The sequence below is a fragment of the Maylandia zebra genome, linkage group LG2, assembly GCF_041146795.1.
Source record: "Maylandia zebra isolate NMK-2024a linkage group LG2, Mzebra_GT3a, whole genome shotgun sequence".
Lineage (NCBI taxonomy): Eukaryota > Metazoa > Chordata > Actinopteri > Cichliformes > Cichlidae > Maylandia > Maylandia zebra.
The window spans coordinates 23,442,710-23,463,896 of NC_135168.1; the positions used below are offsets into that span (position 1 = coordinate 23,442,710).

The 21,187-nt window shown below is 40.3% G+C and overlaps 1 protein-coding gene across 3 annotated transcripts; it reads right to left on the minus strand.

Annotated features, from left to right (window-relative positions):
* Positions 1 to 275: 275 nt before the first annotated feature.
* LOC143421122 (uncharacterized) lies at positions 276 to 7,610 on the minus strand. 3 transcript variants are annotated; one of them, XR_013100884.1, is made up of 2 exons: positions 7,317 to 7,610; positions 276 to 5,253 (listed from the first exon to the last, which is right to left on the minus strand). XR_013100884.1 is itself a non-coding variant. In XM_076890223.1 (2 exons), exons 1-2 carry the CDS (start codon positions 5,451 to 5,453, stop codon positions 4,862 to 4,864), a joined length of 429 nt encoding a protein of 142 aa, XP_076746338.1. In that variant the 5' UTR covers positions 5,454 to 5,525; the 3' UTR covers positions 276 to 4,861. The 3 variants fall into 3 exon arrangements, 1 of the variants encoding a protein (XP_076746338.1); XM_076890223.1 differs by lacking the exon at positions 7,317 to 7,610 and adding an exon at positions 5,417 to 5,525; XR_013100885.1 differs by lacking the exon at positions 276 to 5,253 and adding an exon at positions 6,628 to 6,691.
* Between the last annotated feature and the right edge of the window lie 13,577 nt (positions 7,611 to 21,187).

Here is a 21,187-nt window from a genome sequence, read left to right on the forward strand (position 1 = left end):
CATAAGACAATAAACACCCAGGCTGAGATCTTCCTCCACCTCTCCTGTATCTCCCCCTCCTGTAGAGAGAGCCCCTGAGGAGAGGAAAGCTCCTGCAAGATGTGACAATCTTCCCCACCAGTTGAAGAGCCCCCCAGGTGGCTCGATGCACCGGCGGCACCCTGCTCCAGGGCTGGGCCCCCATGCACCCACCCGCCCACAACCGCAACACACCAACCAGGACCCAAGCCCCCGAGGCCCAGCCCGGGCCCCAGCCCAGAGACGGAGCGCCCCCAGAACCTCACGCCCATCCCGGACCCACCCAGGGGCAGCCAGGCTACCAGTAACCCACGTCCGTCAGCACAGACCCTCCCCTAGTCCCGCTGCATGCAGCCGCGAGGAAACAGTCACCTGAGAGCCAACAGAGCCCCTAACCGGACATGACCGCTACCCCGGGTTGAGCCCCCCAAGGAAAATGCCTCCGGGGAACCCCCCGATGCCCTAAGCCTGTCCCTACCCCCACACCAATCACAACAGTGAAGGCGGGACCAAACTATGACCCCCCACTAGGTGATGGAGCTGATCAAAGGAGCCCAGAGCGATTGATCTGATGTGGTGGAAGAGGCTGTATCAAGACTAATGTAATCTAATAGATAATTTCTATATTGGTTAGAATTAAGATTATTTTTATTTTTCCAGTTCATGAGGACTGTTTTCTTGGCTATGCATAGGGCAGTGAAAACCATATGGGCGATATTCTTTTCTGAAGTGACATTATCTAAGCTGCCCAACAAACACACTAAGGGGGAAGTTGGAATGTTACATTTCAGACACTTTGATAAGTCTTCACATATCTCGCGCCAAAACTTCTGAACTGGTGGACAGAACCAAAGAGCGTGGATATAATTGTCTGGTGAATTGGTTTGGCAGTGTGAGCAGTTGTTGGTAGACGTAAAGCCCATCTTGAACATCCGATGACCTGTATAGTGCACTCTATGTAATATTTTGTATTGAATTAATTGAAGACTGGGATTTCTAATTAGATGAAAGGTTTTTAAGCAAATCTGAGACCAGAAGTTTTGGTCTAAGTTAACTGATAAATCCGCTTCCCATTTTGCAATAGGAAGTGATATTGATTCATCTGTTTTTAGAAAGCATTCTGTATATTTTGGATAGTAATTTGGGGGTTTTAAGAGTAAGAAATTGAACCACACTTGGTGGTGTTTGTAGTTCAACTTGACCCGGTTTAAATTTCTTTTTTACTATGGATTTAATTTGTTGATATTCTAAAAATCTTTTCTTGTTGATCCCATATTGTGTAACTAGTCTGTCAAATGAAATAAATTCTGTTCCTTCTAGTATATGTTCTAAATATTTGATTCCTTTATCACTCCAATCTGAAAAGTTTATCATATTATTGTTTTGTAATATGTCAGGGTTGTTCCAGATAGGTGTACGTTTGCATGGGATTAATGAAGACGCTGTCAATTTTAGAAACTCCCACCATGCTGTCAGAGAAGCGCTGATGTTGATGCTTTTAAAGCATTCATGTCGTTGGATGTTTGAGCTGATAAATGGTAGGTCTGAGATCTCTAGATTATTGCAAAGTGCTTGTTCTACATCTAGCCAAGGTTCATCTAAGAGGGTATGTTTTAGCCATCCTGAGATAAACTGAAGCCTGTTGGCTAAGAAGTAGTGCTGAAAGTTAGGCCGTTCTAGTCCTCCTTTATCCTTGGTCTTTTGTAGTGTTTTTAAGCTTATACGCGGGGGTTTATTTTTCCAAAGGAATTTGGACATACATGAATCTAGAGATCTGAACCAATCTTGTGGCGGTTTAGTTGGGATCATTGAGAATAAATAATTTATTTTTGGTAAGACCATCATTTTTATAGCGGCAACCCTTCCCATGAGTGATATGGGTAGACATTTCCATCTAGCCAGATCATCTTCTACCTTCTTTAAAAGTGGGATATGGTTTAATTTAGTTAGATCTGCAAGCTTGGGAGAAACATTAATACCTAAATATTTTATATTTCCCGATTGCAGTGGTGTAGAAGAGGAATTATGGAGGGAGCAATTAATCGGTAGAACTGTAGATTTTGACCAGTTAATTGAGTAATCTGATATTCTTGCAAAAGAGTTTATCAATTCAATCACCCCAGAGATATTGGTTTGTGAGTTTTGGAGAAAAAGTAACACATCATCTGCATAAAGGCTGATTTTATGTTCCACGTTCTTGCATTTTATGCCCTTAATTACTGAATTCTGTCTAATTGCTGCTGCTAGTGGTTCAATAAAAATTGCAAACAGTGAAGGGGAGAGTGGGCATCCCTGCCTGGTGCCCCTCAAGAGACAGAAGCTGGAGGATGTCTGGTCATTTGTTCTAACACAAGCTGTTGGGGAATTATATAATATTTTTAACCAGTTTATGAAAGAGGATCCAAAACCAAATTTGTGTAAAGTTGCAAATAGAAATTTCCAGTTAACTCTGTCGAATGCTTTTTCTGCGTCTAAAGAGAATATTGTAGTTTCTAGGTTTTTACTGTATGAGTAGTCTATCAAATTAAGTAATCTACGTGTATTTGTTGATGAGTGCCTACCTTTTATGAAACCAGTTTGGTCAGGATGAATTAAGAGGGGGGTTATTTTCTCCAGTCTCTTTGAGAGAGCTTTGCAGATTATTTTAAGGTCTACGTTTATAAGGGATATTAGACGATAGCTTGAGGGATATACAGGGTCTTTGCCTGGTTTTAGCAGGAGATTAATGTTTGCAGAATTCATATTTGATGGAAGTCTGCCCTTTTCTTTAATTTCCAACAACGTTCTGTAGAAAACTGGTGCTAGAATCGACCAGAATTCTTTGTAGAATTCTGCAGGAAAGCCATCTGGACCTGGAGCCTTATTATTGTGCATACTTATCAGGGCTTCCTGGAGTTCACCTGGTGTCAGTGGTGAATCCAGTGCCATTGCTTGAGTGTCCAATAATTTTGGAAGAGTTATGTTGTCCAAAAACTGATCAATTTCTTTTTTAGATGGGTTTATTTGTGGTGAATACAACGTTTTATAGAAATCCCTGAAAATGTTGTTTATTTGTATCGGATCATATATTGTGTTCCCAGATGAATCTTGAACAGCACATATAGTTGTTTTTTCTTTATTTATTTTTAGCTGGTTTGCTAGAAATTGACCGGATTTATTACCATGTTCATAATTTTGTAGGCGTAGTCTTTGTACTAAGAATTTTGTTTTTTTATCAATTATCTCATTTAATTCTAGTTTTGTTTTGCGTATTTTGTTCAATGTTTCCTGATCTTGGTGGGACGCGTAGGCTTCTTCTAGTGATTTGATGTTTTTTTCTAATTCCTGAATATTTTTGTTTTCTTTTTTCTTTTTATGTGATGAGAAAGAAATTATTTTACCTCTCATCACAGCTTTCCCTGCTTCCCATAGAACAGAAGCTGATGTTTCGGGAGTGTCATTATAGTCCAAATATGAAGTCCACTCTTTTTTAAAATATTTAATAAAGTCTTCATCTTTAAGTAGTGATATATTAAATCTCCAGTTTTTTCTTAGCGTAGTATTATTCTTGTGCATTAGTGTTAAAGATACAGGACCATGATCGCTGACAGCTATAGGATGAATCTCAGTGTCTGAAATGTCGTTCAGCAGTGAGCTGCTGACCAAAAAATAATCCAGACGAGAGTAGGAGTGATGGACATGTGAGAAAAAAGTATATTCCTTACTGGTGGGGTGAAGGGAGCGCCATGCATCGCAAAGACCAAAGTCGCTCATATACTGTTTGATTATATTTGTGGACTGCCAATTACGCTGAGTTCCCGCTGTATTGAGCCTATCCATGTCTTCATTTAGTCCAAGGTTGAGGTCGCCTCCAAGAACAAGTGTGCCACCTAAGTGTTCAGAGAGTGCACTGAAAAAACCGTGAAAGAATGAGGGATCATCAACATTTGGACCATATACACTTACAATACATAGCTTTTTATCAAGTATAGATAGTTTAATGATTAAGAATCTGCCCTCTGGATCTATAACTGTATCGAGTACTGTGAAATTAATATTTTTATGTATTAAAATTGCTACTCCCCTTTGTCTAGAACTATAACAAGCTGAGAACACATTAGGAAACTCAGGTGTTTTAAGTTCATTCGAACCTCTAAGAGGTCTGTGGGTCTCTTGTAAAAGGACAACATCTGCCTGTAGTTTTTTGAGTTGGTTAAATATTTTTAACCTCTTTACTCTGGAGCCAGCTCCATTTATATTCCATGTAATGAACCTCAGTGTACCCATAGATGTTTGTGTATAACTAGGGATGTATGCTGTGTGCGTCGCTTAGCCAGGTGGAGAGAATACGTCACTTGTTCATAAATAAAGAGAAGGAGAGAGAGAAAAAATGTGTGGCGAGATGCTCCCTGAGTCTGACTTTGTGTATGCATAGTTACTAATATGAGTAGGCTTGGCTTAAGTGTGTGTATCCTAAACGACTGTGTGCGCTGTCTGACTGATGTAAATGTGCTGCCGTTGAGCGCATTGTGCGTATGTGTCGAAATAAAGGATGTTTGTGGATGAGTGTCGAAGCAGGTGATCGAGGCAGTGAAAGGAATAAAGAAAGAAACCAAGGACAGGGGTGAGCAGCATAAAACCAAGAGGGGGGGAAAGAGAGGGAAAAAAAAAACGAGAAGAAAAAAAAACACAAAACAAAACGTAAACATTCCAATTAAATCACTGACGGAGAGTGACGGTGTTAATTCTGCTATGAAATCACACTTTAAGATGCGATTTGATACTGGTAAGTTAAACAGATGTTAATGCAAGTTAGTGTGAGTGGATAGGGAAATGGTGCAGCTGATTCTTATCTGGTGTGAGGTTAATACAGCCACGGAGTGATGTTGGGGTCGTGGTGGAGCTGTCCGTCCACGTACAGCCGGTCCACAGCGATGACAGCGCGGGAACCCTTCTGGACGAAGCCGCGTCGGATTGGGAAGAGGACCCTGCGTCGTTCCAAGATCTCTTTGGGGAACTGGTCGTTCACGCTGAAGTCCGTTCCTTTTAATTCCCTGCCGCGGCTTTTCACATGTTGCTTTTGTTTGAAGTGGCCGAATTTGGCCACGATAGGACGTGGTCTCCCGGCCGTAGCCCGAATGGGGCCGAGGCGATGTACCCGATCGAAGACGATGTTCTTCACAGTGTCCTCCGGCAGCTTCAGGTGGGTTTTGATGAAGCTTTTTACCGTGGTCTCCGCGTCCTCTCCAGCGGCTTCTGGAATACCAGAAAATACCAGATTATCACGCATGCTACGAGCTTGTAGATCGATAACTGTTTCTTTTATTTTTTTATTTTCTCTATTGAGCTGGGTAACATTATCTGTGAGACATTTCACTGACTCCCTTAGCGTGGCATTTTCAGCAGCAAGCGTTTCCACCTGCTGCTGGCTGTACTCCAGGGATTCTCGCAAGCATTTAAATTCTCGGTGAAGAATCTCCACCAAGGACAGCCTTGCGTCGAAACTGGACAATCGCTTGTCGATTGACTCCAATATGTCAGCAATATCTTTGCCGGCTGGCGATGTTGAGCCGGGGGAATCTGCCGGGAATCTGATTACTTTTTTCAAGTAACTTGACTAACACTGCCTGCATGTCACAACCCATTCTCCTGCTGACTCCATGTAGGCTTTGGAAATTTCACAGCTAAAACTAAAGCTCATGGTGAAACCTGGACTATGACTCATTCTCTACCGGACAATGTCCCTGCTCTGACTCTTGTTGCACATTAGTGAGTGAGATGGATGAAGAATATATTTACAGCAGTGAGAACTATCCTGGTGAATCTGCCCTAAATCCTGAGCTAAGATCACCTCACCTTCTACTAAAAATATTTTATAACAGTACTCTTTGTCCCTGACCACTTGAATCATTATAAAATGCCAGCATCAGTTTTTCTTGTCTCTGTTGTTTAGTTTAGAAGTTTAGAATAACGTGAAAGTCTCGTAAATCTGATCAGGCATGTAAAGCCAGTCACATGAGCTTCCGGACTTTTCCAATTACATGCTTACTGTGGGCTGAGTATGTACATCGCTTATTATGACATAGCCTAGAGGGTCAAGATATGCTCCAACAACCTGAGATCTGTTTGTAGAGGAAACAGGCATCCTATAAATATGCTCCAGGAAAGAGAAACAGACTGAAATTTTGAATAGGATGAGCTGCAAATCCAGCACAGCCTCAACAGTGAATGTCTGAGGCTGAGGACGTAAGGGTGGTGGGACTAGGAACAGCAAGCTTCAGAATATTTTCTACTGGGATTGAGTAATTAAATGTAATGCAGTTCTTAAGCCTAACAAACGTCACACTGTGGCCCAGGTCAGGTTTGACCCAGGCCAAGCATTTCCTCTTAGTGTGAATGCCATGAACTTTGAATTACAGATTTATATCTGATATCAATAAAGAGATGATCATCTCTTAATATCTCAAAGAACAGGGAGAGTGTACAGAAATATTTTACATGAAAAATATTTACATGAAAACATAACAGCCGCAATGATTTAAATACATTTTATTGAAAGTCAATATTTAAAGAGTATTCTGAAATTGCTTCATTACATCTGTTAAACGCTGTCCAGCAGTAAACGCTGACTTTGAGTTCACGTTTGCCTCCACGAGTCTGCACTTTGGGTCCTCCTATCCTGCCTGCACATAGCCTTCACATGACAGACACATAAAACAAAATAAAAATAAAATAAATATAGTTTATTATCATTTTCAGTCTGTTTAAAATGTGCATTTAGAAATCGTATTATATTTCTCCTCTAAATTCGGCCTACAGCATTCTGGATTACGTGCCAGTCTCAACCAAAAGACTGAATTTAACTGCACAGGCCAAATATTGATCCGTCCCAAAGTGACAAATCCAGACTGTGATAACGGTTTTATGTTTACTTCAACAAGCGGGGACATGTTAGAACAGGTTTAACACCATAGACCAAAAAAATAAAATAAATACAAATATTAGATTTTTTTGTTTTTAGGCAGAGGTAGGAAAAACGTGTGGTGATATTTTAAGAGCTTATTTTTCAGCTTTGACAGTTTTGCAGATAAATCTCCAACAGTGCAGACTGACAAGCAAAAAAACATTTTTATTAAACGAGCCATTTCTGAGTCCAGGGTGAAAAGTCCTTTGAGAAACCAACGTTATCGTACTGATGATGCATCAACAGTAAACTCAGACTGAAGGTGAATGAAAGGTTCATTTTCTGCCTTTGACTTTGTGTGAACGTCCACGTGATATTATCACGTCTCTAAACGGGCAGAAAGAGATTTCCTCACCTGTGCTGTGATCTGTACTCCTTCTGATGATAAGCACTCCTCACAGTGCTGATGATGACAAGGGAGCCAGAGAGTGACCTCATGTCAATGCAGTGACCTCACATATTCATGTGGTTGCGATTGTGATCCAGCATTTCAGAGCAGAACTAAAAGATTCTTCACCATATGACATAAGAGCAGTCCTCATTCACCCGCGAGCATACGCGGGGAAAGAGCAGCAGAGACTCTGTTCTCTCCCTCGCTCTGTGTGTGTGTGTTTTGCTGAGAACACACTGAAACGTCAGCTATTTCTGAGCGTCCAATATTTTCCGCCACAGTCAACAGTTGCCTCGAGGCACAGAGGAAGCTCCCGTTTGGCTCTGAGTCTCTGCCCCCCCTTCATAGCCCTCCAACTGCAGACACACACAAACAAATAAAACCACACACACATTCATGCACACACACAGCCTCACCTCCTTGGGTATAATTAAGTATTTGAAGAAAGTGCAGTCAATAACAGAGAACAGCCGTCGCTTAACTTTGATGGAGGCGCCGGCACAGTACTCTTTATTTTACTGGAAAGGTTAAAAAGAAAGGAGGACACACTCTACACAACAATATGAACAAAAAGGCTTCACTGTCTCCTCTGAAACAATTCTTCAAGCATATAACAGCAAACAAAACCTACGTTTAATCATTTTCAACCTGCTAAAAGCTAAAAGGAGGGGGAATCATAGATTTAATTGTTCTGTAATTGAAAAGAGATTTTTTGGATTTTGACTTAAATCACAGGTTCTGAAACTCTACCAGCAAAATATCAAAAACCAGAATCTCCTCTCTAAGTTCACGTCCTCGTGCACCTCTGGGCCTCTTCCAGCATTACTGGTTTGCTGCTTCACTCACTCGCAGGCCCATTCTGACTGCTTGCACTTGTGTTCCTGCCATTTTACTATAGAACTCAAACTTGTACAGAGAGCATCAACCTCTGAACAATTTTCAGTGGGCAAGTCAAGGGCAGTGCTTTGTTCTTCTAGCTGTGCACTGTCATACAGTTAACACGGGCAGTTATTATTTAACACCTGAAGAGATGCAGTCATGATAAAGTGAGGTGCACACCATGATGGCGTTGTACCCTCCTGTTCATGCACAGAGTCATTAAAACCCACCAGTTTGTGTTTTATTGTGTTTTTGAGCACAACAGTTTAACTCACCAGATTTTGCTCCCTGCCACTTCTTCCACTTTCACCAAAATGAAATTCAAGGTGGAAAGCTGCTTGTTGACAGGACGAGGCCAGTCTGCATTGCAAACACATGAGCGCAAATGTACAGAATGGCAAGCTTTGCCTGGGAAGTCTAACTGTAGACGGAGACCAGCCAAATTTAAACTGCATATGTTTTTCGAATGTGAAATAAACCTGGTGTAATGACAGAGTACAGCGTTTGGTGTAAGTCTTGCTCCAGCTGACTCATTATCCCGCTCTCTGTCTGAAAGGTCAGGCTGAATAAGTAGCTAAACCCACTGACCCGACCTCAGCACAACATGGCTCCACATGCACATCTTAATTGAATTTATCCATCTTGAATTATTCATAAGACAAACCACCTCAGTGCAAACCATTTTTATGTGTCTTTCAGTGCACGTGTGCTCTGTTATTAACTCTGTCGTAATCTATCATAACTGTTACATCAGCATATGAATCCATTTCTATATTACGATGTTTTAGAAGACTTTTGATGCCAAATGGTCTCCTTTCAGCTCCGTCCCTCAAAATTGCTATTCAGTTACAGTTACCTAATAAATTGAAAGTAACGTGTGGATTAAGGACTTGTTCACTCAAATATTTATATCAGCCCACCCCCACATATCAAAAATGTTTTATTTTTTAATATCTGCGTTTTTGTGAACGTGGGCCCCAAAAAAGCAGGAACAGAGGTTTTAAAAGACAACAGAGGCTTAAATCTACTGCAGACATTGTGATTCGGAATGTAACTGAGCGAACAACCTGTGACTCTGTGTGGTGGCCACTGTCCTGGGTGGACATCTGTTTGACTTTTCCGGCAGCTCATATGAACAGATGTAGAGTGTCGGCCTCTCCGACCGATACGCCTCCTTTATGGAGATTGATACCAGGAGTTTTGCAGCAGCTGCAGAAAGCATGACCTGCACTGCATCTGCATAAGGCTTATTCGTGCTGGGCCACACAGGTCACACAGACTAATGAGGCCACGACGGAAAGTTAGAGAAGCTGCATACAGTGACCTCTGCTGCTCCTTTAACTATAAAAATAATCATGCCCACAAAAACAAAGCTGAGATTTTGACTCTTTATTTAAACCCATGTTTGGGCACATCAAATTCTGATCATTCACCCAAGAAGATAAAAGTCCAAGCAAACATTTAACATTTATTCGTGAATTGCTGTCGGCTGCAGGTCTTTTCTTGATGTTAAGTCTTGGTGAAAAAAAACACTTTCAAGTATGAGAAAGGTTCTGTTAAAGAATAATTTTCTACTGTTTCCACGTTAATTTAAAATTAAAAAATAAACAAAAAGAAAGATGATTTATACGTCACTAATTGAATTAAGATCAAACAAAGAGTCTATGATGACAATGCTCGTCTCATAAAAAAGCTTCAGTAGCACCTGAAATCATTCTGTGGAAGTCTGTTCACCGTTGCATACTAACAATATTTTAAATTGTTTTTTATGTTTATATTTGTTTGTTTGTTTTAAAGAAAAAAATAAATGTTTGTCTTTGGCTCGGTTTTTGCCATCGTGATCGATTTTAACCTGAGAGATTGTCAATTTGTTCATTCATCACAAACTTCATCATATTTTTGATCAGAATCTGAATCTCGAGACATTTACGTGCCAATATTCAGCCACTTGTGGTGCCACCTAGTGGCAACAAAGTAAATATTTTTTGGTCAATATTATCGAGTATAGAAACAATTGTAATTGTGGGTCTACATCAGCATGAGCTGTAGTTGGTGAATAGGAAGTGGTAAGTATTAAGTTCATGTCCAGTCACAGCCAATTACAATCCTCAAATTAACGTGTCCACTGACAAGAACCACCTCAGCTCAAGCGCATCTCAAAAGGTGCTTGGGCATGACCAAAGGTTTAACTTTAAACTGAAACTTCCTCAGTACAAGAGCACAGCTTTCTACTCGTTTTTCTTTACGCTTGGCTATAGAAGTCATTAATAAGCTCTTGACTGAATCATTGAAATTAATGAGAATTTTCAGAATGCTGTCTTATATGAAGTAAGTGTTGCCTTTGTCTCTGGCCAATAATAAAAACTGAGAATGAAGTGTAGAGCAACACAGCTGTAATTTGCACTTTTTGTTTGGTTGTGATCAAACATGAGCAAAAATCTAAGAAAAGAAGATGTTTTATTCCCACTTGTCTTATTTGCTGGTTGGTTAGTGTAGTTTCATGATTAAAAAAAAAAAAGCAGTATGCATATTACCCTCTCAGTTGTGAACTTACAGACGCTGAAAGTGCACAACTTTTGTTACCCGCAGAGCTGGAATCAGACTTTGAATGTCATCCTGCAATGTTTGTGGAGCCAGCGCTTACATGAGACACCTCTTAATAATTATCTCCTGCAGACAGCCGTCTACCTGGCAGCGCTTTCTGGCTCAAGTTGAAGAAACAGGCAGCAGGACAGCAATGCAGCAGCAGACCTCAGAGCAGCTCTATCTGATATGACTGCAGCTTCGATATCAGTTATTAGTTTTTACCAGTGACCTGATAATTGTACTGCAGTGTTGGGGAATACATGTACCGCCGTTACGTATTTAAAATACAAAATATGAGTAACTGTATTCCGTTACAGTTACCATTTAAAAAGGTGGTATTTAGAATACAGTTACTTTGTTGAAATAAATGGATTACACGGCAGTATTTTCCTGTTTCATATTGTGGTGGGTCAGGACTGTTTGGGTTTTGTTTGACAGCTATGTTCTGTTGTTCCAGGCGGCAGCGTTACGGTTGCCATGGTTACAGGGTGACACTCTCTCTGTGACTTTGTGTTTCCTGGGTGAGAGAGCGCCTTTTTGTTGTTGTTGTTGTTGTGCTAAGCTAATAGGCAGAATGCTACAGGCATAGCCCTAAAGAATGTAGCCTCATGGGCAGTGTAGTCCGTGCTGCAGGGAGAACAGACTGCCATACCCGTTATGTGTCTGTGAGCGCCAGGAGGGAGAAAAAGGAGAGTGAGAAAGTACGAGCTGTCATCGAGCAGAAACGGGAGCTGGAAGTATGTAAATATAATAATAACCACTGCAGCCAAGAAGAGAGCCTGATGAGCCCAGTTGTAAGTAAGCTATTAAGACTGGACTGTACACTGTGTTTGTGTTTTCCTCCGAAACAATAAGTTCCGTTGGAGCAGCCTTTCAACGCCTCTCTCTGTCTCTCGCTAGCAAAGTTGACCCAGACAACAAAGTAAAGCTATTTTTCGGCTACGAACCCGACATATTAGCCAGCGGTCCCTTTACTATGGTTAGGAGCCACAGACCTCCAGTAATAGTAATAAAAGTAGTTGTAAAACGCATGATAATATGTTAAGTAATCCAAGAGTATTCAGAATACTTTGGATTCAGAATATTGAGTAACGTAATGGAATACATTACAAAATACATTTTGGGGCATGTATTCTGTAATCTGTAGTGGAATACATTTTAAAAGTAACCTTCCCAGCACTTCTTGACAATTCAAAGTAGATGGAGACTACACGGGGAGTTTTTACATGTTCAAGTTCTTTCAGCACAAACTGTATTTGTTATATTTCATTTTCAGTCATTTCACTTCAGCATTTAAAGAAGCCAGAATATTACAGAGACACAAACAGCGACAGAAAAATCGGGGAAATAAAAACAGAAAAACAATCAGAACATAAAGTCATATTTCAGGAAGTGATTTAAAAGGTGTCACCGTTTTCTCTCGGTCAAGAAGACGCATGTTTAATACAAGACAGCACACAATTACCTTCATTTCCCTCTGTTTGCTGTTTGTCCTTGATACGCTTTTATCTGAATGGACCAGCCGGGATTTTATTTTATTTTTTTGTTATGGATTACCTCACATTCTCCAATAATAACAGACAAATAATGACCTGCTCGGTACAGACGCACGACTTTATAGTTGTACCGTAACCACTTTTCATTTTTCTGTCAATATTTCAGCTGATATTTTTAAATTTGATGTCAACCATGGATGAAACAAAGAAAATAACAAAGCTTGCAAGCCGTTACATCACTGCTAGGAAGACTTTTAAACCAAGGACAGTGTAAAGCTTGAATAAAAGAGCTGAGTGCAGCTCAGGAGCACACGTGAATGTTCACACGTGTCCTTCTGACCACATTAATCGCAAAGCCCTCGGCTCTTTGTCAGTCGGCCACTCAGTGCATTCAGTCGACCTCTGGCCTCTCCCTTCCAGATTCTTCCAGATCACACAAAAGAGGAGGAGGAGGAGTATAGTGATGACCAGAGGCCATATTACAGGAAAAAGAGAGAGAGAGAGAGAAAAAAAAAGAATCATCCTCTATTGATGGCTCAGACTCTACAAACCTCAAATCCTCCAGATGCTCAAGCCACGACACAGCCAGGCTTTGTGTTCATTGGCTTGATGAACAACTGTGGGTGTCTCACACCCGTCTTTCCAGAACCCGACTTTGCATAAAATCATATTCATGCATTTTCAGCATCATCAGCTGAGGCCATGCGAATCAGCGCTCAGTGTCCGCACTGCACTAACTTAACAGGAGGAGGTGTTTCCAACGTGCAGCTCAACAGGCTGTGAGAACCATCATTTGGTTCTTACAGCCGATAATAAAAAGTAAAATAACTCCTCCAGAGGTTGTTTAGCACAACTTACCATGGAGATCTTCCCAGGTAAAAAGACTTCAGTCTTTTCAGTGCTGCAGTTAGCAGACAGTTAGAGATAAGCATGTTTGGATTCAAGCTTCATACGTTTGTTCTTAGACCTTACTGCTGTTCATCTCTACAGCACACTTTGTTTGAACTCCTCTGCCTTTAAGGCAACCTTTCTCTGGTCCTTAAATCACAAGGTTTAAACAGCCAAAGCCGTTGAGCCTAGAATGACCACATCAGGGATATCCTCTCTCTCTGACATCACAGAGATCCAAGGGTCAGAAAAACTGTCTCGGAGTTTTTCTTAAGGAAGGATTACCTGGTCGTAAGATGACCTCCTCATTTATATGGCAGAAAATAAGGAAAAGCATCATCAGAGCACATCACCTGACATCCTTGTTGCTTCACTGCAAACATGCAAGCTGCTGTTTGTAACCTTCTCTGGAGAACACACTGATTTACTGCGTTCTACATTTGTCATCCTAATTATTGGTGGGCGATGATCCAGAATCAGTGGCTCGTATGCAACATTTCTCTGCCTGACTTCTGAGTTGAATGATTGAACTGAAAATCATCGACTCAGCGATGTACGACACGCAGCAGAAGAGGCAAAATGTAAGCAGCACCAGGAGGACGAGGAGAAGATGAAGCGCCATGACAAACGCGTCACCCTCGCAGCATAATTAACAAAGGCTCGTGTCTGTGCCGTTCACCTGTGGGATGATACGCTCACTTTGCCTCATGTTCTCTCTTCCTCCTCCCTTTTTCATTTTCTTTTATCTGCTGGAGATTGTGTTGCGATCTTTGTTGCTGCTCCCTTGACTGTCCTCTTTGAATCATGCCATTCATATTTCAGGATCTCTGTCTTCGTTTGACTCATGGCAGCTTTCATTTCTCCGTCCAGCACTTTATTTTCTGTCGTTCACTTTCACATTTATCTGATTTTCTCCGTCCATCTCTGTTTCTGCCAGCCGTTTAGAGTTCATAACACCACAGAGTTCACTTTTCCTCGTTTCTAAGAATCATTTCAGTGATTTTTCTTGATTTTCTTCTCATGTATTCTGTCCACTCGGCTTGTGTTTATATCTCCTTTGTGAATTCACTGATTGTTCGTTCTTCTTCTTCATCTCGTCTCTGCAGTTTTTTATCTTGCTTGTTGCACTTTTCCTTGTTATTCTCGGCTCTCGCACCCCCCTCTGCATTATTCTCTGTTTTTGTCTTGTTTTTTTACACGTCTGTGTATTTCTCCATTTTGTTTTTTTCCCCTCTCATTTATTCACTGATTTCTGTCTAATCACACTTTACCTCCCGATGTCTTCTTTGTCCCCGTCTTTTCCTCCGTTCCTCATCATCTACCTTGACCAGTCATCCCTCTTTTTTCTGTGATCCAAGTGTTATTTCCCTCGAGGCGAGCACTCACCTGAGCCCATGAACGGCTGCTCTTCTCCTGCCTCATTGCATTAAAGCAAGAATGGTGCTAACCACCTCCTTCTTCCTGAGCTTTCCACAAATGCAGCTTACTCTTTCCTCTTTAGATGCTTTTAAGCATTTTTATAAATGTTTTGTTTGAGCTATTTTTCATGCTTTGGCAGCACATGCAGCTGAAAACAAGAATTTACTGGCAGGATAAAAAAAAAAAAGAGGTGAACAAATCGAAATTTGATCCATTTTGCATGTTGTGGCACTTGTTAAATTGTGTTTCATATTTATATACAGTACTGTGCAAAGGTTTTAGGCAGGTGAGGAAAATGCTGTAAACAAAGAATGCTTTCAAAAAATGTAAGTGTTAATCATTTATTTTAATCAATCAACAAAATGCAGTGAATGAACAAAAGAGAAATCTAAATCAAATCAGTATTTGCTGGGACCACCCTTTGCCTTCTTCTGGGTACACTTGCACACCGTTTTTGAAGAAACTGTGCTGGTAGGTTGTTCCAAACATCTTGGAGAACTAACCACAGATTTTCTGTGGATGTAGGCTTCCTCACATCCTTCTCTCTCTTCTTGTAATCCCAGACACACTTGATGATGTTGAGACCTGCGGGGGTTGTACCATCACTTCCAGTACTTCTTGTTCTTCTTTACACTGAAGATAGTTCTTGATGACATTGGCTGTGTGTTTGTCCTGCTGCAGACAAACACACATTTGGGGCCAATAAATAATCATTTATATCTCTGAACGCATTCTTTGTTTACAGCATTTTTTTCACACCTGCCTAAAACTTTTGCACAGTACTGTATATAAATATGAAACACAATTTAACAAGTGCCACAACATGCAAATATATATATATTTTTTTCAGGTTTAGGGTTACTGAAGTTGGGCTAGCTTGTATTGAATGATGTGCTAAGTGGTGGCTCGCTACACAGCTATGTTAGCATAACATAAACAAAGTAAAGCTGGAGGATGAACGCTAACTTTTCTCCACTCGATAAAAGTTAATGTGAGGGTTCCCGATGGTTAGGGACAAATGCAATGGCATGGCAGGATGCTATAAACAGACCAAACTTCAGTCAGGAGAACAACTGATATAATCCATCTCTGCCTTTTGTTTTGTGTAGTGTTTACCAGCCTTAATAAACGGCTCGCTTTCTGTTAACTAGTGATGGGCAGATGAAGCTTCATGAAGCACTGAAGCTTTTCATCCAATTGGTTCACCCCAGCGCAAAGCTTCTTGAAGCTTCATTTGCTCTAGTAGGACACCTACTGGACGTAAAAATATTAGTTGGCATGAATTTGAAGAGTTTGGCCTTTTGCACACAGCCTGTAAATGTCAACAACAAAAGGAGTGTGTAAAACATCTATGTTGTATTGATGGCATTATACTTTGTATGTTTATACTGGCAGTATGGAAAATGATCATTTGGAAATGCTTAAAATGGAAATGATCATTTACTGTGAGGTGAGGTGTGGTTGGGGTGTGGACAGTGGTTGTGCTTTTGTAACGTTGAGGTATGGACAGCTACACACTGAGGCGTCAGTCCTGCGCATATTTTATTCTGTAAAAACTAAATTTTCACTGCTTTTATAACCTTTAGTGGGGAGAACATAGCTAGGATTTAATGATTTAACAAATCTTTTGAATCCTTTGTCCTCCACAATGCTAAATGGCTGGTAGTCCTCAATCACCATGCTAACCAGGTCTTCATCTATTTGAGATTCTTCTCCTGAGGAAAGACAATAAAGACAAAGCACAAATATAAATATCACACACGTAACTTATAACAGTTGTATAATATTGTTATATCATTTAGTAACATTACTGCATGCTATATTATCATGGCGTTCGATGGCTCACCTGGTCTTGCTCCACAATCGCTGTTCCCCTTATTCTCATGCAAAGCTCTGTAGTGCCTAAGCATGGATGAGGTGTTGTTGTTATATCCCAGCTCCCTGGCACATAGCAAACACTTCACCTTGTACAAAAGTAAAGACAGCTTAACATAAATTGTATTGCACCATCAGTATTATGAAAATACATCTTCTGTAGAAATTTACATACCTTGTTGGGAGTAATAAAATCAAAATGTTCCCACACAGGGGAGGACATCCTCCTCTTCTTAGCTGGCTCCATTCTCTCCTGGCTTTCTCTCCTCACTCTCATAAACCTCCAAACTGTCTCCAAACTCTCACTAAACGCAACTCTCCATCAAACACCCACATTTTGAATGAAGTCTGAGGGGTTTATATCGCTGTCATAGCTCGCGGCAAAGTTCGAACCACTTCATGAACCAGTCACGTGGTACAGCCGGGCAGCGAGGCTTCGGACGTCATCATTTTCAGCTCCTCCCATAAATGAAGCAAGCCTCGATACGCGCATCGCGGAAACGCCCCCGCCTTGATACAGAACGTCACATCACTACTGTTAACATTCAAGTATAATCCACGTTCCTTGGTGTCTGCGTTTTGGGTCCTTTTCGTCAATCCATCCATCTCTGCCAGACTGTGACACATGGGCTGGGCTGTAGTTACATCGTAAGGTTTTAAAAACTGAGCTGTAAAATAAACAGTGGTAATAAAAACTTAGAGAGGCCAGCAGTGATCACTGACTCTTTTTAGAGACTTGTTCAGATTAAACGAGATACAAAGCATTAAAACATCTTAAACACAGAGTAGTTTGGACCCGGAAGCAAAGTTCATACGCCATCACTTAAAGACTGGATTTTTAAAGTTTGTCTGAAGCTATTCTAAATTTTTGTCCTTAAGTACCATAAACACACACACAGTAGTACTTGTACTCAAAAGTGACCACTGAAAATAGTCTCCTCACCCATCCCTGTATTTGAGGTGCACATTAATAGTTACAGCGCCCTCTGTCACATTATCTATATACTTTGATTTTTAAAAATATGAAACTACAAAGTTATGACGCTTATTTAACGGTGGAATTGGTTGAAACATAATTTCTCTTAAAAAAAAAAAGAAAACATACAAACCTGATGACAGTTTACATTGAAGTCCTGTAAGTTGGTGCAACCAGTTCTATTTATGTGCAGTTTGTTATTTCTCAGGAACCGCTCGACTCAGGCACAAATGAGAACGTTCCAAGTCTGCACCATAAAATCTATTTTCAGCATCAGTTTGCCAAACCAGGCTTTAAATCCTGTCCTAAAGGTTGGACTGAAGTGAAGTTTTACTTTAAGAAGAAAAAAATGTCAAAGAAACAAAGATTATAAGTTACAATATGGAGGTTTCGTCACGTTAGCTGCAGTTTGATGTTGGGGACACATTTACGCCTAAAGTTCTTTTTAATCCCAGACTTACATTAACATTCAGCCTACACAGCAAATCCAGCATGTCCAAATTAACACCGTCGGATTTGATTTCAACACTATTAAAGTGTCTATATGGGTCCACACCAGAGAGTGTTAATTTAACTCTTTTTGGAGAGTTGGTACGTTAACTCTGATTTAGTGTTAAACACCAAATCTGTCTGGAGTTGATAATTTAACACTTGGTGTTAAGAGTTTATATATTAACTCTCAAAGAGTATTTTAGTTTAACTACGTAAGAGTTATCTTCTAATTCATTCTAAAAAGTAGGAATTTTACTGTTCTGAACTTCTAGAAATTTCTTTTGGAAATAAACATTTACTAAAAAGATGCAATGGTTTTTGAAAAACATTTATTCTGAACTGTGCACCACAATTTCAAAACATTTTCTGAAAGATGTAACAGTATACATGTTCTCACTTTCATTAGAGTTTTGTTTATCAAAAGGTCTGACATGGTAAATGCAAATAACAGCATTCTCATCACTTATTTCTTCAATACAATATGCATGTCCTTCATTCATCCCTTTGTGGAACTTCAACGCACTTCTGCTCTCCCCCATATTCCATCTTCACAAGCATATCCTGTGCGGAGATTGAATAAAAATTAGTTGACACTAATTAATGGCACAAATAATCCAGTAAACAATTGCAGCACAGTAAAAAAAAAAAAAAAAAGGAATCCTCTTTGAGCCATTACTTGTGTAAAGTATTTTCCCAAAAGACAAAGACACAGGCAACAGGTAATACTGAACTAAATGTAAAACCTCAACCTTTTTCATTTTTACCTAAACCGTGTGCACAAAACTCTGGAGGGATCTATGCTAACGTAGAATTCAGTCAGGACGTCTGCTACTGCTGTTTGCTCGTTTTTTGTTTTTTTTAATGGGCGATCGTTTTCAGGCTTCAAGTAGCACCATTATACCAACATTTCACATTCTACACATTGTTTTAGGTGTATTTGACCAAAGGTTTGACTGAAAATTCACATGCAAGCTTTTTTTCAGTGCTGTGGTATTTGCCCGCAAACAATACCTTTCAGCTAGCTAAAACAGAATATTATGCTATCACCGAGCAACATGGCTAATGCCTTTCACACAGCTTTGTCTCAACTCCAAAGAGCCACAGAAGTAAAAGCTCATAATAATAATTGAAACAATCTTTGAAAAAATGACTTACCAAGCATGGCAAACAACTCAAATATGTAGAGCAAAATGTTCTGAAACGGCTTCACTTCAGCTTCGATTGGAGCCGTGCTGGGGGCGGAGTCTGTGAATTTACTCTGTTGGTGTCATAGCCCTTCTAGGAGTTCAGAGTTAAGAGGTCAAGAGTTAATGTTTCCATTGTAACACCTCCAGATTTGACAGAGAAACACTCATTTTTAACACTCGAGTTTAACTACTATCATTTTACACCTCAGAGTTACATTAAAAGAATGTGACTCTGCTTAGAGTAAAATTAACTCTACTTTTGCAAGAAGACTATTAACACCAAAACATTTAACACTTTTGAATTTGCTGTGTACTATCATCTCTGTTATCCTATTAGTGAGCATGGCACTTGGAATTGCTGCCAATCTAATCTCAACTTTAATTTAAAACTTAGCAAACCGAGAAACCCCGCTGGTCTAATCTAATCATGATCTCACCCTGTTTGGGAATAACTGGATGGGTCATAAATGGTTTAAACCAGGAGTGTAAGTCTGGGTCACAACAATATCTTCAAACGACTGCAAAAAGTCAGTTCATCTCTAGTTTGAGGATAAACTCAAGTTTGAGTAAGCTTGAGCTCATTTGACCTCCACAGTCCAGTTCTTCTGACATCTGGCACATGCTGTGCCCTGGCCTGCTTGTAGAGTTAGTAACACTTGATAGTAGCTGCCACCATGAAGATCACTGTGCTGCGTAACAGATACATTTATACGACATGTGAGAGAAAAGTCTGTTACCACAGCCAAAGTCACAATTAATTTCACAATTAATCCATAAAATGCATAAATTTGTCTCTGTGCTCTGCTTACAGAAAGCAGCCGCTGCATATTGAAGATATGGACTCCGGATCCACACAGTTTGTTTTGCTAACGGTTATTTCACCTGTCATCACATGGTTGCTACTCTCTTCCTGCTTGTACAGCCTGTGTGTGTGTGTGTGTGTGTGTGTGTGTGTGTGTGTGTGTGTGTGTGTGTGTGTGTGTGTGTGTGTGTGTGTGTGTGTGTGTGAAAGAGAGAGAGGTGTTACGTGTAAACACAGGCCAGCCGAGGATCTGGAGACAACTACGCTCAAGCATGGTAGCATTAGCCACCAGGTTATTTTATCCAATATAAATCCAATAAATGGATGAGACACTTCTTACTCTGGAAAAAAAGGCATTGTTTAAAAAAAAGAAAAAAAAGAATCATTTAACATGTGCAAAGTTGCAGGTATTGGTGCTGAGATTGGCTCTGCTGGGGGTTTTCCCACTGTTGCCAAGTGCTTGCTCACATGGGTTCATCTGATTGAAGTGCATCGATATAACAAACAGGTGCAGGTAGATGTGTTTGATTATTTTTTTATTTAATACAGAGGGCTAATGTTGTGAATTAGCAACTCTGAATTAAAACTATGAGCTTTTCCAAAACCCAACCAAGTGCTTTGTGCCTGTACTTAATGAAGAGGGTTGTAAAAGCCAAAGTAAATCTCCAGTAAAAACAAAGCAAATTACCAAGCTCTTGAACTCCCATCCTCTTTCTACAGACTGATAAATCTCAGCATTTATTGGGTAGTTTGCCATAAAATTGTTGAGTGCAGCACATAATTTGGACCCAAACACAGAAAACAGGAAGTCGAACACACAAAAGGCAACTTTATAAAAACTGAGACGGGACTGTGCAGCACATGATGAGTGAACAGAAACTAACGCACAGGGCTGAACGGTCACACATCACAGAAACAGATAGGGCACATAAGGCCAAGGCAGGAAACAAGGCAACAGGAACGCATGAAACAGTTTCAAAATAAAACAAAAAACTGGGAACATCTTAAACTTCACAAAATCAATTCAAGTTTTCAAAATAATTTTATTTATGTTGCACCAAATCACAACAGTTGCCTATGGGTGCTTTGATTGTAAAGGTAAAGCCCTACAATAATACAGAGAAAGGCTCAACAGTCAGATGACACTCTAGCAAGCTCTTTGGCAACAGTGGGAAGGAAAAACTCCCTTTTAACAGGAAGAAACCCCCAGCAGAACCAGGCTCAGGGAGGGACGG